Source organism: Strix aluco, chromosome 1 (assembly GCF_031877795.1).
Source record: "Strix aluco isolate bStrAlu1 chromosome 1, bStrAlu1.hap1, whole genome shotgun sequence".
Taxonomy (NCBI): domain Eukaryota; kingdom Metazoa; phylum Chordata; class Aves; order Strigiformes; family Strigidae; genus Strix; species Strix aluco.
In genome coordinates, this window is record NC_133931.1 from 126,520,308 (window position 1) to 126,537,543 (window position 17,236).

The 17,236-nt window shown below is 40.1% G+C and overlaps 1 protein-coding gene across 1 annotated transcript in view; it reads left to right on the plus strand.

The window, feature by feature from the left end:
• The window catches only part of CUBN (cubilin), a 147,479-nt gene that overhangs the window by 122,872 nt on the left and 7,371 nt on the right, over positions 1-17,236 (plus strand). The window contains exons 57-59 of the mRNA XM_074834731.1: positions 3,237-3,437; positions 5,743-5,872; positions 6,815-7,032. Coding sequence (XP_074690832.1) covers positions 3,237-3,437; positions 5,743-5,872; positions 6,815-7,032 — 549 coding nt within the window. The remainder of the gene's footprint in view (positions 1-3,236; positions 3,438-5,742; positions 5,873-6,814; positions 7,033-17,236) is intronic.

Genomic DNA, 17,236 nt, shown 5'->3' on the forward strand with positions numbered 1-17,236 from the left:
CTTGTCATGTGAACTTTGGAGGCAGGAGTCAATGTATCAATGCTGAGTGCTACTAAGAGATGATAATAGATAACAAAAGGCCTTGAAAGCAAATACATGCAGCAATTCAAAGAAAGAGTGATATGTTCACAATGTCAGGCCAAATAATTGATGTCTCCAGCAATGTTTGGAAGAAATATTGTCAAGGCTAGAGGAATGAATGGTACAGGATCCACGTTGGAAAAATCACTATTTCTAGGGTGAGAGTCATAGCTATGTAGAAAGATAGGAAAGAGTTTATCTTAATGATAGTAACTGGAAACACTTGACAATATGTACATCTATCCTGGTTGTGAAGACACAGAGAGATCCAAATCATAGACATGGACCTAATGAGGGCAGGCAAAATAATGTCTGTAAAGAGAGGAGATGCAAGGGGGAGGGGGAAAAAAGCTCTCCTACTGAATGGTTTTGTTGAGAGGCAGAAATAAGATTTTAGTCTGAACAGAAAGAGGCCTGGAGGAGGGAAGTAGACTTATAAGGTCATCAACATAGAGAGAGTAGTTGCATCTGTCCTTGAAAATGAGATTATACAGAGCTAATGTGGAGATAAAGAGAGAAAGACAGGAGAGGAGATGTCTCATTGAATCCTCATGGATGAATCAGAAGAGAGAATACAGTAATACCAGAAGGATGAGCAAAAGCTCTTAGTAGACAAGGTTTTATGAAGAAAACCAGTGCTAGCTGTGTGGAAAGTGCCTGTCAGCTCAAAGAGGATGTGGGTCTGACAACTGGCTAAGAAAAGATCTCTGGAGACTTGTGAAAGCTGTTCCATTGTAGTGCAAGGGACAGAAATTGGTCTAGAAAAGATCTAAGATGATAGAGAAAATAAACCACAGAGAAGAATCGCTGATGATGTGTTGAATATGTGTAGAGGCTGGAAGTATGACGTGAGATAGAATCGAGGAATCTGAGGCTAGGGATTATTTACAGAATGCATTTAGTATGGTGAGAAATTAAGAGTGTAAACAAGGGAATGAGTTACAGGATAGAGATCAAACAATCACCAGTCCTGCCAGGACTCATGGGTCATAAATGATATTGGCCCAAACAATGAGGATTCAAAACTAGAAATTAAGCCTTTTGCACACAATGCTACATCAACCATCTTATTCTTTCTACTGCAGCCATTTGAAACAACTTGTGACAAGTATTGTGGACCTTTGCTTTGCTGAGAAATCTGTTTTACTTCATGCCTTTCTCCAAAGTCATTTCAAAAAAGGACCTGAGTTGCTTTCTCACATTTTTTCCATTCTGAAATTGCACTTGTCTCCATTTCATTTTTTTTTAATTTTTTTTTATTTTAAAATTGATTCTGTTTTTTTAAATTGTATCACATTATCAAATATTCTCAATAGGGTAGGACATGAAGAATTTTTGAATTAATTATTTTATTAAAAGTGTAATCAGCATTCTGGTGTGGCTGGTTGTTTTCAGCTTAGTTACTCTTATTAGAGTCAGACAAGCACCATATTTCCCTATTGGCATAATTGTAAAGCATGTTAGAATACATTGCCTTCATTGAGAGAGAAGGAATTTTTAATTAAAACTCCAGAGAGGATCTTAAATATATCTGACTGCTGGGATCACTACTGTTCTTGTGAAACAAAATTATCACTCCATTCCTATTTGTCATCCTGTTCAGTACAAGTCATCCTGTTTCCTGCAACACTAGGAAGCAGCTTATTTTGACTGGACAATCTTCAGGAATCACTCTGCTGCAACAGCAGGCTCAGCATCTGTCCTGTTAAATTTAGATAATTCCCTATTAATCCTTTGCAGTTTAAGTAACTGCCCCATTGTTGCTAACAGATTGCAAACATGATAACTTAACTTTAATAAACAATGAAGAAAAAGACAAACATTAGGTTGTTCTATAAGCATAACAACTAACAAAGCTCATTTTTCAGTAGATGTGTGCTGTGTTTTTCTCTGCCAGCATTAATCTAGCTTTCTTGCATAACTCATGTGGCTCCCTTCTTGCTCCCACATGATACCAAATGTCTCTAGTTCCCACCATATATCCCTTGGTGGTACCACCCTGGGTACCACCAACTTCTCCCCATGCCTATGACCCCCAGCTGGGCAGGGAGGTGGTGACATGGCTCTGAGCTCCCAGGGTGCCGGTGACTGGTGCTCTGCAGGTCTCTGCCTGAACTCACAGCCCTTACACTGAAAGCACAGCTTGTCCTTCTTCAGGGACATTCTAACTGAGCTACTGTCTGACCTTCATGAAAATTATATGAACATTTGAGACCTCTCGCCTCAGCCAAATCTGGTTGCAAATGGTGATGTGGCTAGAAAGTCAGGAAGGTAGGGCAGGGAGTCAGAGAGGGTGGCTCATTCCTCCAGAAAGCTAACTGCAAATGAGAAACTAAAAAACAATGGGGAAAAATAGTAGAAGGCTACATTCCCCATTTCTGTGTTTCTTAGTGCTTCTGAATGGTTAGATTTTCGCTCACCCTAATAGCTGCACCCATTTTCCCCCTAAAGCAGATTGCTCTTGCAAATCATTGGATTTTTTTCCTATTGCTCAGTCATCTCCAAATCTCTGCTGACTGCCACAGTTACAGCATTTCACTGGCAAAGATTAAATTTTACATTTTTTTGTCTTCTGAGTCAAGCTGAAGAATCTGGGTTTAGGTACTCCAAAGTTTGAGAGAATTCGGAGAGAAAGAAGTCAGCTCTGAAACATGTTAGTGTATGGGCTATTTTTTCATTTTCCAAAATTCTCATTCTTAATGATTTAAAATTCCCTGCACTGAGTGCTGACTTCTACATTAGGGGAAAGAAATACAGGGTAGTTGGTTGTCTGTAACAAAAGATGCATTGCTTTGATCTGCGGAGGAGATCCATGCTTTTGTTAGGTTCTCTCATCTCCTCATACATGCTGTTTGCTCAGCTATGAACTCCCATGTACTCAAAGGGCCTGGAGCCTTTCCCAGATGATAGGATGTGTTGAATGAGACCAGTCTGATCTCCTATATACAAGGTCTCTTTGCCTTTTTCTGCCTCAGTTTTTCTGCATGTTAAAAATTGACATTTGTTTCGTCAGCAAGCAAATGAGATCGCAAGATCCTAGAATGGAAAGTAATATAAAATTTAATTCTTATCCTGTGTGAAGTCTATGTACTTGCAGCTCAGTAAATCACATGGCAAATATGTTGCTAACACTTCTACATTATATGTCCATGCAGCCCCAGCACTCTTGAGCAGAATTTGTCTTTATGATGGAGTAAGCATCTTCAGTGGAACAAGGGTTACCCCACATCCTCTCATCACACTCTGTGGTAATGAGCTCCCTGCCCCAGTCAGCATCTTTGGACCTATGCTGCTCAACTTCTACACTGACTCCCACATTGTAGGCTTTGGATTCCAGGCAAGATACAGAGCAATTGGTGAGTAGCCACTGTCCTGTGCTTTAGGTGGTGAAAATATTCCAGCTGGATTACGGTTCAGTGTAGGAAATGTTGTACCTCATGTTGGGAATACCTTAGATGAATGTAGATGGTTCATATTCCCTCTGCACTTGCCCAAAAAAGCTCTCAGGACCAGGACATGGGACTGTTCGGTGCATGTTGTCACTGGCTGATGTGTTATCTCACAGTTCTTATTTCAAGGCACTACATGGGACCAAGTCAGAAACTGAAACACTTTTCCTTTGCTGAAGAAAAGAAATGCAACCCATTTGGCAGGGTTTTTTGTTTGGTTTGGGTTTGGTTTTTGTTGGGTTTTTTTCAATAATGTTTAAGGTGAAACATCACCAGTTTATTTAACTGATTTCATTTAAAAGATTTTATCACATACAAGAGAATGGTCTGACTCTCAGTTATACTAAAACTACATTATACAACATGGGAACCAGAACAGGATCTTTAAACAGATCCAGCTATATGCCTCTATTTGATGAATGTCTTGCAATGCCAGGTATTAATGTAAATAAAAATTGGGATCTAGATATACTTTTATTTTTTAATTAATATTTTCACCAAAACTTTTTGTCATTCACATGAGATCTCTTTTGTTTTATAGAGGAAATATGTATTAGAAAAAGAAGTTTCCAACTGAGTTTAGAATCTACATCTACACAAACGTAAATATCCCAAAAGATTAATTTTATTTTCAAAACAAATTTTAATATTTTCTAGGTTTAACTTGTAGAGACAGTGCTTTGATTTTTGAAAGCTATTTCATTTTCTAACTGCAGAGAAGAGCGAGAGTTCTTAACTTTGGTATTTCCTTTAATGCATTCCTCATGTTCAAAGCCACAGCAAAAAGCATAAGGCTAAATTCTTTATATAAAATGAATGGCCTGATACAGATAAGGCAGAGGGAATGGCACTGAGAAATGACAATGTGCAGTTACTCATGGGAAAGACCTTCATAACTCACTCAAGTCAGTTGCTGCTATCTGACTTGTGACTTCTGACATTTGAGAAAGATGACTGCAGCCTTATTAGCTTGTTGCTGTATACAAAGCAGATTCTAGCAATTAACATTCCTCTTCCCTCTAGTTGTATTGTTTGCTGGAAAAAAAAGAAACAGGCTTCCCCCTCCTAGTGTAGAATAATTCTCATTCTTTATCCTCCCGGCTCCTGTCCTTTATCTGCCAGTGCTCCAGGCCATCAGCTGAGGAGCCAGGGGCTCTGTATGCAGCAGCACCCTGTATGGGACTGCCTTTGTTAAGGTAGTGGCCTGGGCAGTGGCATGTCCTTTAAAACATGACAAGCTGTGTGTGGCTTTGAGCTATTTATCAACAGGACGCAGGGAAATGTTTTTTTGCCAAGTTAAGATTATAAAATAAAGGCTGAAGCTAACAATGAAGATTAGAGTTGGTTTTATAATCGGTTTTGTTCCTTCAGGCACTGAAGCTGGGAACAAACATTAGCTACATCCTGGCCTCATCAGCATCCATGGTGTGAAACCCTGAGAAGGCAAGCAGTGCCTTTAGTTCACAGCTGCAGAGTTTAACTTGCTCCTCAGCCAGAAAGCAAGTATGCAGTCCTCCAACTCAGCCACCCCCCACTGCTGGCAAGTCCCAGCACGATGTGAGGTGGGGAACAGTCCCCAGGTTAGTGATACCTGGGGACTCCTCTCTGCCTTTCTGCACAGAACAAATGCTACAGTAGTGCCCCAGCCCTGCTGGGAGGTGGAGAGATGACGAGGCTCTACATATAGTTATTCCAGAAAAGTCAGCAGTGAGGCTATGCGTGCAATTTTGGCTGCTTTTGTGTCAGTGCCAAACTTTCAAAGGCTTCCATGGGGCAAGGGTTTGGGTGAGGGAATGTCTTTGCCCACATATCAGCCAGGTTTCTCTTGGCAAGCTAGAATGGGTGCAGAGCTACTCCAGACACACCTCGCTCACGCTGCTGCATGGGGCAGCCGCCCCATTCCACTGTTCCCTGGTCCCACTGCAGCACATTCACAATCAGGCTTATTCTTTTACTGTGCAAACACAGAGCCATTGTCATTTGGTATGGACTAGTAACAGCCTGTTAATTCTATACTGTCTAGTCTTCCACTGCAGAGCACAACCTGATAGACATCTCCACATTTAACAGTTCTAGGCATGACAGCAAAGACCGCTCCTTATTTATTCAAGGGCTTTTCTTTCCTTATGGCTAAACTCCTGCAAGAAATATGAGAATTAGGACCAAACTAGTATTCAGACACTAATCACTCTTTTTTCTGTTTCCCCTACAGTTTGTGGTGGCATTTTCAATGGCTCTGTTGGTGTGATCAGCAGTCCGGCCCATTCAGTTCTTGATTATCACAACAACATGAACTGCTCATACTACATCACAGTTGGAAACGGCAAAGTAGTGGCCCTCAAGTATGTAATCCAAGTTCAGCTTGTCATCAAGGGGACAGGAAGGTCTCTGATTCCAATTAAAGACAGCAATTATTGACAATTTTATCTCTGTCTTTCCTTTCCCAAGGGGAAAGCTGAACTAAAATGAGAAATGGCTATTGAAGCCACCTTTATCAACCTCAGGCTCCCTTACATCTTTCTCTGTAACTTGTTATGTTATTATCACCACAATTTTAACTTCCCACTTTGGTTGCCAAGAAAACTAAGAAATTGTAAAAATGTAGCTCATGCTTTTAGTTAAATGCTGTCAGCCTTTGCGGAGTTAATGAGACTTCTGTGAGTTGATACAAGAAAAAACATAATTATTTTAGAAGGCTGGTGCTCACTTTACAGCCCAAGTAATAATGCCCACTCAGAAAGAGTATACTTCTGAGTGTGTGCTGTCTTGCCTAAAAGAGGGATATGGCTGCCACAAAATCTTGCCACTGGGAAGTTAAAAGATGGATACATTCTTCTGTCATATATATGCTGATTGTGAATTAAGAGAACATTTCCCAAATAAGTGGAAGACACAGCTGGTCTGCACTCTGAGTCTGCATTTTATATGCCACTCACATGCCCAGGGAAACTGCAGGCTGAGCAATTTGCAGAAGTTTGAGAGGGTATATTTGCACAGGGGAGATCTGCTGCTTCACAGAACGCCGAGGTATACTGACAGCTTGCCTTGCAAGTGGCCCAGTAGGTGAGGGTCACTATTTCTTTGAGGCTGGTTGTCTGGAGTGTTTTGCCATGCAGTTAATAGTTGTGCTTGCTTGTTCCTTAAGAGAAATGTTTTGTGGTATCTGTCTGAGTATGGCTTTGGCTATTGCTATTACTTTGACCTTTCCTCAAGCACTAAAAACACAGATAACACAGGAATAGAAATGAAAATGTGATACCTAAAGCTCCAAGTGTATTTTACAGATTCAACAGCTTCCAGCTCGAAATATCTCCCTCCTGCTACAAAGATTATGTGGCTGTATATGACGGCTCAGACACCTATGCTCCTCTTCTTGGGAAATTCTGTGGCTCAGAACTGCCTCCAAATATTAAGAGCTCCAGTCATAACTTGTTCCTGGTGTTTAACACTGACTTCTTCGGAGTAGACAGGGGATGGAAAGCATCTTTCAGGGAGACCTTAGGTAAGACTATTATCAGACTCGTAACCCCAAGAATCTGCTGGTAATTTCTTTCCTTTGGGAATGAGTGGTTATGGTCTCACTCACTAGGGATGCTGAAAGCAGAAAAATATTTCTGATTTTGTCCAAATTGAGTGAACTAAGGTAAATACTAGGCTTATGGGATACCTGCATTCCAGCCCTGGTTCTGAACTGATTCCTTTTATTCTTTGCTAACCTTTTCCTGCCTCTCTGAAGGCACAGGCACTTCTCTGGTGACTGAAGGCTTAGCAACACCCAAAGGCCTCTCTTTTGGAGGAAATCTGGCATTACCTAAGAACTCTTTTTTTTGTAGTCAAAGGATGGTGGTGCCCTAAAGATGCCTCCTTTCCATCCATTCTCCATTTCTGTTTCCTTGCAGTTCACTGCTCACCTTTTCAAAAACTAAAGTGTTAAGATCAGTTAAGATTGGCATTCCCCCCAGGCACCACTGTGCTGATCTCTGCTGATTTTGTGGGTCAGTCTGGCTAGCTGGCCATAACCTAAATAGGATCATAGTGAGAAGGCACTAGATGTTAAATGTTTTGATGGACACAAGACTCAGGGAAAAAGCTTGATTATTGCCTTAAAAAAAAAATCTAAGCTCAGTAGTCTATTTTTAAGATCAAGGTGTAAAATGAGTTTTTTACCTTCTTGTAACATTTGAATTGTTTAGAGATGATAAGCAACAAATGGTAATTAAATGTAAATGGATTTCATGTCATTGCTACTAGTTTCCTATGTAATTAACTCAATGTTTTTGTGATCTAGAAAGAAGTAATTGTCCAGTTTACAAAGCTGGCACTCTGACAGTTCAGAATGAAAGGCCTCTGTGACAGAACATAGTCTTCTGCTGAGTCATTGAATCCCCTCCCAACACCTAGCCAGGGACTTTCTCATTTGATACAGTCTGAGAAAGTATTTACAGATATGGAAAATAACTGGTTCTATGGGCTTTGCGAAGAAAAATATTCTCACAGAACCTCATGATCGTTACTATAATTAACTCTTCCTTTACTTCACTCTAAGTAATTGCTACAAGAATCTTTAACACCACTCTTGTGGACTGTTATTTCAAGTAACATAATGTTGCTTCACATGTTGCTGTCTTTAAACCATTAGGTATCAGTTAGTTGTCAGAGATCCCCTGCAGCCTGGGTTTGTATTTCCAGGGTGAGATCATCAGGAACTCCACAAGCTCTTGCTCTTCTTGTTGGGATATAGGAATTTTTTTTAGCCACTGACTTCAGATTTATTTGTGCAACTTGCCAGAGGTTCTACTTAAGCACACAACAGAACACAAGCCAAGCTCTTCAAGTCAGTACCATGCCAATAATTTCCTAGAGTAAGGAGAAGCCTTTCATGAATAAACTTTGACATCTATTAGGCTAAGTTTTGGAGGGACATTCCTGCAGGCTCCCAAGGAAAGGGAGGTTGTGATGTTGCAGGACTTACTCAGGAGCAATGGAGCTGCAAGTTTGAAAAGATGGCCATGTGGAGATGTGGGTTGTGTGGTGAAGAGCCCCCATGGTGCTGAGATGCTTAATGGTAGGTCTTCTTTCTCCACTGTGGGAATCAAGCCACAGGGACTAAACCACACAGCCATTAGGAAGGATCCTGACAGTCCCATGCTAGTACAGAATGGCCAAAAAGGAGAAAAGTATATTATAAAGGGAAAACATGAGTCACAGTCCTATAAACGTTTCCAGTTTGACTTATCTAAAAACTAGAGCCAGGAAAATCTGTGACACATCTTTGTACTATGAGGTCTGAGGTTCTGTTTCAAATGAAAGAGAATAAAACCATGAAGATCTAAAAGCCTGTTATTCTAAATGGTGCTTTAGACAAGCTCGCTCATGTCTGTCAAAAGATAAAGCCCATGTGGTTTTGAAGAGTACAAATGCAACAAGATGACAATTAATAATGATAAATCTCTTGGATAAGGAAGATGGTATCTGTAGAGAAACAAGCAGCCAGCCTCATTCTCTGTTGGATGGCAATGAGCGCATTATTCTGTAGTTACCCTAGGGAAGAACAACTGGATAACATAATTATTGCTCTCTATTTAATGTTGTGAGTGACCCTGATTATGTATTGGAAAGAAGTGAGCAGAAACAGTACACTTGTTTGTGGCAAACTAAACTATTTCTTTTCCTCACAAGCTCTTCCAATTTCTTTCTTGATCAGGCTTCTCTCAGGAATACTGCCAAAATCCAGGGTTATCTATTCTTTCTCTCATGTGAATTTTATTAGTAGGGAGTCCATCTGATAAACACTGTAGGGGGAGGGAAGAGAGAATATAAAGTAGGAAACTCACAGAAGCCTAGCAAGACTGACAGTAACCAGGCATTCAAAGAGTTAAACCCTGAAATTTCTGTAGAAAAACATTCTCTGTTTTAATTAAAACAATTTGTTTGCATCACTGATCCTGCACCCGCTAGAATATTGAAGGCCCCCCCACTAGTCAGAAAAGGGATACTGACAGTATGAAATAGCATTAATTTGACAGAACAACATCTCACCTTTTTTTCCAAATGTCTTCTATGACATGCTACTCCATACACTGTGCAATATATTGTTAAGTGCACATTTCACAAGCAGCATTCTTTGTCATAACCAACTGTGTGATATGGTGCATTTGAGGCAGGGGAACATATGGCCCTTGGTGCAGTTCAGAAGGTTTATCATTTCACTATCTCTGCTGCTAAATTTGGACACTTACTGGCCTTATTTTTGGAATCACTGGATATGATCTCAGGCTGAGCTGGTGAACTGGGGTAACTGGAATATCCCAGCCTGCTCCAAGTGTTAGATTTGTGGAAGGACAGACTCCTCTTACCTTAGTTACCAGTGACCTTTTTTTCTGCCTTTGTTTTCAGTCTGTAAAAAGAGAATTATACCTCCTTTCCACAGTGAGCATGTGCTCTGCTAGGCAATCAATAAAAGGACGAGAAGAGAAAAATCAATACCAGCTTAAGGCATTTGGTTACACGAGATGTCTCTGTGAAGGAAGGAAAGAAAGCTAAGATATCTCCCCAAAGAATGAAGTCTGCATGTATTGAGCTTGTGACTTAGACAAAGATCTCCTGATTGTCTTTCCAGATTTAAGGGGAGACCTCAAATTTTCAGTGACCCTGGCTGGCAGGGACAGAGCCTGCACATACCTCTGCCATCCCTGCTGTGATAGCAGGGACTTTGTACTTTGGCAATAAATGGAGCTTCTGCCTATTCCCATCCGTCAGTGGGGTAACCCTCTCACCCCAATTTGTGATCCCTCTGAGACTTATGATACAAAAGCTGAGAAGATATATAAGGGTTTGGGTTTTTTCTTGTTTTTAAAGAGTCAGCAACCCCTGTCGGGAAATATAGCTGTGACCTTATTAACAGCACATCATTTCTACTTGGCAGCTCTCTGTACATAGCTCTATTGTCTCAGTAATGAAAAACATATCACATTCTAAACCATCAGAGGAGGATCTAGGGATTTTCTGAAAGGCAGGTCTGCTCATGGGGGCTGTCTGAGGAAGCCACGTGAATTTACAAGAAGCAAAGTGTTACACATGATTAGATAAGTGGATTGAGTCAGAAAGCTCTTCCTGAGTTTTCTTCACACAATTACAGGCAAAACTGAAATGGAGTTGGGACATTGGAGAAGGTGGGATGGAGGAGGGCAGGAAGATTGCCTGCTTTTTCTCTACAGCCCTAAATCCTGCTTGACTTCAAGCTGTAGCTAGCTCTTCCCCCTCCTCTTTTTTATACCAGCTTTTGTGAGCATGCCGGAGAAATTCACATTTATACTTTGTGAAAGAGCAGTATGGTGTACTGCATTAATACCACTGTCATCCCTTGTTTGCATTACCTTGGGGCTTACGAGCTCATGGGCCACCATTCCACTGCACTAGGCACTGCACAGACAGAATAAAGCAACAGTCTGCTGTCACAAAGAGATTATGATTTAAACACAAGACGAGGAAAACCAGATGTCTATAGACAGACAAGAAGAATAGGGTGGCAATAATGAAAAACTAGTATGGGCTCTAAGGCAGAAGAAATTCCTCCAAAACCTTTGGCAACCATTAGGCTGTTGGAATGTGAAGTCCTTAAACACCCTGTCCTCTGCATTGTCCTCAGTTTGCCCAGTTTTTCCCTCAAGGATCCTTCTGTCCTTTTTATTCAAATGAACATTTCTGTCGAATTAATATTAGTCATATTACATAGGAAGAAAAAAAGTGAGTAGAGTTTAGAAGAAAAATGGTTGGAAAAAGGAATCTTCTCTGATATGCCAGAAAAATGCATTAATAGGTAATTTACATGAATAATCTAGTATGCATAAAATAGAAATAGATGATAACCTATATGCTTTTCTTCCTGACAAAATACCTGATAAATCACCCGGAGGTATCTGTCTTCCCTTATTCTATTAGCTGTGTATTGAATTACTTGTTTCCTGTTTGGAATACAATACACTGTCTATCACTAATGGGTTTACTGTTATGCTCTCCCTCCACTAATGAAATTAAAGCGTACTTTTAAAAAAATGGATCCCGTAGAATTTTCACAGCATTTTTATTTTACAGCTATTCTATTTTATCAACAAAGAAATTTGCTTAATATAGTTCTAAGTCCACTTCTGCCCTGCAGACTGAAAGCTTTACTCTATATTCAGTTTCTAGGTGCAGATTTTCAGCAGTGCTCAGCATGCGTCATTGCTGTGGATTTTTTTTTTTTTGATTGTTCAGATTTGCTGAAAAAAAACCCCAGTTCTGAATGGGCAATATAAGGTGTAAAATACTGGCTTGATTATTCTATTGCATAGGTCAGGGTTAGGTGTTCTTTTTTGAGTCTTTTTTAAGTTCTTACACCACCAGAAAAAATTCATTGCACTGATTTTTGTAAATAATTTAGCACCTGCTGTAGGTGGTACCAAGCACCTGTACCGACAACAGCAGTTGTAGCCTATTAGGTGGGAAAGGACTCAACACAGCTGAATCTCAGGTTTCCTCCAAATTTTTGTCCCTTGAACAAAAAAAATCTTAGAATGTGTCCTTGACTGTGTCATGTGGATGCTGTTGCATCTTCTCATGCCTTTGGAAAAGCAGCAATGTCTGGCAGAGATTTCACAGCCCATTAAGACCAGTTTCCAGGAGTGTACCTCAAGATATCCAACCTGGATTTAGAGCCTGGTGCTGCAGAGGGTCGAGCTGAGAAGCAAATTGCTTGAAACTCACAAGTCTTCTTGCAAAAATATCCTGGGGCTTTTGGTTCATGCAATTTTTTTACCAAATATATTGCACGTTAATATTACACATTTCAGATTCACTACATGGCTTAACTATGATTAGCTTAATCTATTGAAATAATTAATAAATTGTGGCTAATAATATATTTTATTGATCTTATTATAGTCTATGAAAATAAGAACATCCATAACAAGCTCCGAATATATGTTCATAAGTCAATTCCTGGACTGTTTCTAAATGTATTTTGGGGCTCAAATATAAAAATATGCATCAGCTTGAAATCTGACTAAATTTAGAAAGCACTTGCAGTGTTGAAATACATCTCTTCAACATCTCTGAAAAGAATACAACTGTTGAGCTAAGGGATAGTCTACAAATGCCTCTCAGAAATGTCAGTTATTTAACGTCTGTGACATTTCTTCTCCCAAAGCAAAAATAAATAGAAGTGGTTTGCATACTCAAACTGGATGGACAAGAAAAGAGGTAGACTTTTAAATAAGAAGTTTCTGACTGATCTGAAAAAAATTAGGTGAAAAATAATTTTCAGAGGGATTAAACATAACTTTGTAGGTGACTAAACAGTTAAAAGCCAATGGGATATCCAGATTAAAGGCAATTCACACAACTGTGGGCAAACTCTGCTAGCATGAATAGTCTTAGCTTAACTAAAGTCAATAACAGCTTCAGCTGAAAATCTGTACTCCAGTGCACACAAACAAAGGGTGAGGAGACATTTCTGATTTCACATCACAAGAGAGATCTGCAAAGGCCTGGGCAGCTGTGATGGCATCAAGTACGCTAATGCAGTATTAGAAAGTATTAGAATGAGGCCAGACAGCATGTGTGCCTCTGGTCTCCCAGGCAAGCATCAAGGAGATGGATAGGATGGTACATTCTATTTTGCAGAACATCCTATTTTGCAGAACTAGGGCAGGCTTGGCAAAGAGCATGTCTGGACTGTTATATTTGGGATCAGCCAATAGTCTAAAAACTTAAGAATATGACCTTCGTCTGACTGCACTTGTGACATCGTGCTAAAGCAGGAGACTGGGGCTTTGCAGTCCTTAATGTCACTGCTGGAACCATTGCCAGGCCATCAAATCAGTCAAAACCCCTTTCTGTGTAAAGGCTAGGCTGAGGACTAAAAAGAGTCCTGTGCTTTCAGAAGTCCTGAAACATTGCAGACACTGTGGTTGGGGCTGGCACTGCTGCCAGGGTCCTGCTGCCATGCAGAGTCACAATGTCTGTACACTGATTGCCAAACACAGGAACAGCTCAGCTCAGCCTGAGAAGGTTTACCAACCTTCAGGAGCAGCCATGAGATGAAGTGCGACAGTACAATTCCTCTCCCCAGCCCTATATCCTTTTGAGCCATGGTCCAAACAAGCTGAGCTAATTATTACAGACACAATTAGTTCAGCCATTGCTCTGCACTGGAAATAACACCCTTCAGGAAAGGACCACTGGTCTTGGCAGGGTTAATCCTTGCTTATTGTGATTTTTAATTCAGATCACAGAGATGCCTAGAGTTCCCAGGGATGCTTCTAGGTGAGACCAAATGCGATTCAGAAATCTGGGGGAGGTTTTTCATTACTGTTCAGGCAGAATTAGAACAATTCTTTGAACTTTTCTGCCTTCTGGTAGACATTTGTGGTCTCATTTGGTAAAAAGGAAAGGGCAGCAAAATCAGTTTGTTGTGTTTTGAAATGTCATTGGTTTAGTTCTTCCTGATCGATTTAAAACTACTCTGTAGGCTCCCATTCATTGCACCCATACCTGTATAAATGAGCCTTCCCTCTGGCTGTGCTTCAAAGGCTGTCTGCTTCAAAGTTTCATCTTCAGATTCATTCCATATCTAGAGGATATAACTCTTAACAGAGAAACATGTGCTTGCTCTCTGTTGTAATTATTTTTATTTGCCATAGGGGACTTTCAGTTCTTTCTTTTCTGAATGGTCCTTCAGCCTTTTAGTTTTGTTAATGCTTCCCACCAAAAGCAATTAGTGATGACAGCATGTGCCCTAGTTATTTGATATTTGTGTTCTCTAGCAAAGCTGTCTATGAGGAGGACAAGATTGCAATCTGATTTATGATGACTTTCTGATTTTTGTTTTAAATAAGAAACCAGAGACTGAAAAACACAGTAAACCATGTAGTCAGTCCATCTGCCCACACACAAATTGTTCTATAAGGTACATTTCTCATTATTTTTACCAAGTTTAGCTTTTAATATCTAAGATGCTATTCTACAAATTAACAGACTTCTCAGTCCCAGATTTTGTCTAAATTTTAGCCACAATTTTTTCTGGCTGTGTTAGCCAGCGATGAATATCATTCCATCAATGATTACCAGCAGACTGGATGGCTACTACTTGGCCTTCTATTCAGAATTGGTTCTGATTTTTCAGACGACGAGTTGTGTCCTGACTAAAACACAGTCCAGTAGTATTTCTCTTAGTGTGAGTTCCCTCCTGTTAAGCAGTTGGTTCTTCATTTATTTGTGGGTGTTACTTTGATCTACACAGCTTCACTATTCTGTAACTTTTACTGGCTGCAATCAGATGATCAGTACCTAAAATCATCAAGCTGGATAGATTTTTCAACAAGGGCTGCTCTTTATTTGGCTTGATGCAGGACTACTTGATATCTGGTTGGCTTCCAGTCTAGCTGTTATTTATAATATACTGTCCTGTAAGCATATGACTCAACTCCAGCTGAGCAGGCTAAGCATTGTGAAAGCTAATGATGAAACCTCATCTTTATTAACTGTAAATCATACTTCTAGTTATTTATCTCCCCTTAGATGTTATTTCTGGCTATACTAGCTAGAATTAATTTTCTGATACTGGGGATTTGGCCCATTTCTCTCTCTGTCAGGTCCATTTTATGTGCTGTACATACACAGCTTACCCACATCTGTATTTTTTGTCACCTGAGCTGTCTTTAGAGCTGCACAGGTAGCAGTGAAGTACACCATTGCAAAGGCCCAGACATTTGATATCCAAGAAGAGGACAATCGAACAGCACTGAGAGCCTTCCTGTTGCGTGGCTCATGTGGCAATTCCCTGACTCCTGTTGCAGTGGTCTGACTGGCATTTCTGCAGCTCTAACCCTGAAAAGGGTGAAGGGGAGCTTTGTAAGGTGTCTAACCCATGTATCACTCCAGACTTAATATTGCAGGGCTGGATGGTCGGACTATGATCTATGCCTAATGATTATATGCTTAATGTTATGTTTAGCAAACAGTGTCCAAAATGCTGAGCAGGAAATGGCTCCAACAAGATTGTGTCAAGGGGACTGAATAAACCATGCAGAAGGGTGAACCCAGAGAAAAATGTAGAGAAACTGCACTCTTAGAGACCAGGCACCCTCCCATCTGACATTTTCCTCCTTTCTAGACTATTTGTAAGAACGTGATTTATTGTTCGTGTTTCCCCCACTGTTGTTCTCAGCTTCTGCGGTGGCATTGGAATGAACGTTAACACTTTTCCAAGTTTCTGACTTCATTAACAGCCCACAAAACTGGACTAGAATCTATTAATTCCTGACTTTTTCACGTTGTAATATTTCTTCTGTTCATTTTTAGCTATAGCAAAAGCTTAAATCTCATGTTATTAAGATTTTGGTTTTAAGCAAACTTCTTTTTTAGGGTGGGGTTTTTCTGGCTTTGGTTAGTAGAGCAGGATGACATTTAGCCTTAGTCACTGGTTTAACCACTACAGTCTTGCAAGATGGGGCTCTCTCCAACCCTGGGTTACTGATGCAATCCTGATACTTGGAGGCTGATTTTTCATCAGAGTGATCTTTTGTAATACTGTAGCTGAAGTATGGTGCAGTTTTATATGACTGGAAATATATGAGCATGTCAAGGTTAAGTCACTGTATGCCAGCCAGGCAGGCATATTTTACACATGCGGATGAAATTCTGAAACTCCGCTCATGTTGCTTAGCCACAGCTGTAGCTTCGTTTGTTATCTAATTCTCCTAAAAGGATTCACTGTGGGAGACACAGGCTGCTTGCAGTTACCACTTTGCTCCGTGCAGTTTACATAAACTCTTTCTCAGACTCAAAAGCAAGATTATGAACCATACTTTATTTGAATTCCTGAGTTAAATAAGTGTCCAAGAGACCCCACAGAGACTGAGGAAGGAAGCATAAAGTAAATAAATCGATCAGATTTACTAGCCCAGTCCAACCTCTGGAAATCAAACTACGAAAAAAAAAGAGAAGTAAAAAAAAAAATCCTTTCAGATAGTCTGTGTTTTTTGCTTGTTTGTAATTAGAGGCAATAAAAGGGTTCTGATTCTTCTAATAACTACTCTTCTCCAAAAGTAATTTCTTTCAATGTGACTGAAAACATTATAGGGTTCAAATTTTCACAGTGAGTAAGTACAGTAAGGGATTTAGCTCTGTCTGTGGGATACAAATGAAAAGCAGCTGGCTTTTCAGAAGGGTTCTAAGTTCCCACCAAGCAAAACGCTTCCAGAAGTAAGTCCATTTTATTTAGGTTCCTCAAAATGAGTCTGGGTCCCAGTGTCAGGCTACCAAATTCAATCCCACCCCGAATGAGGTTGACTGCCAAAATAAGCAACTCAATTCTTAACCAGATTTTCAAAGTCAACAACCCAGTGCCCCCTACTGTCCAAATATTCTTACTAGCAGGTAAGAATTTACATTAAAAGGCCTTCTAACCACTTTTCTATTTAATTTCTGTCCTCTTGTCTTCTTACAGTCCCTTTAAAAAAATCTGTTGCTACACTGTCAAAGTGGATACTGATTTTATATTCAACAGAAGAAATGAGCCATTCTTAATTCACTCTACCAAATCTAACTGTGATTCATATCTAACACTGTGTTGAAAGCTGTTTAATCATTCAGATAGTCCTGGTGAGACAGGACAGTAAAATTCTGTAGCACACAAAAAAGATGCTGGCTTGACATTGAAGAGT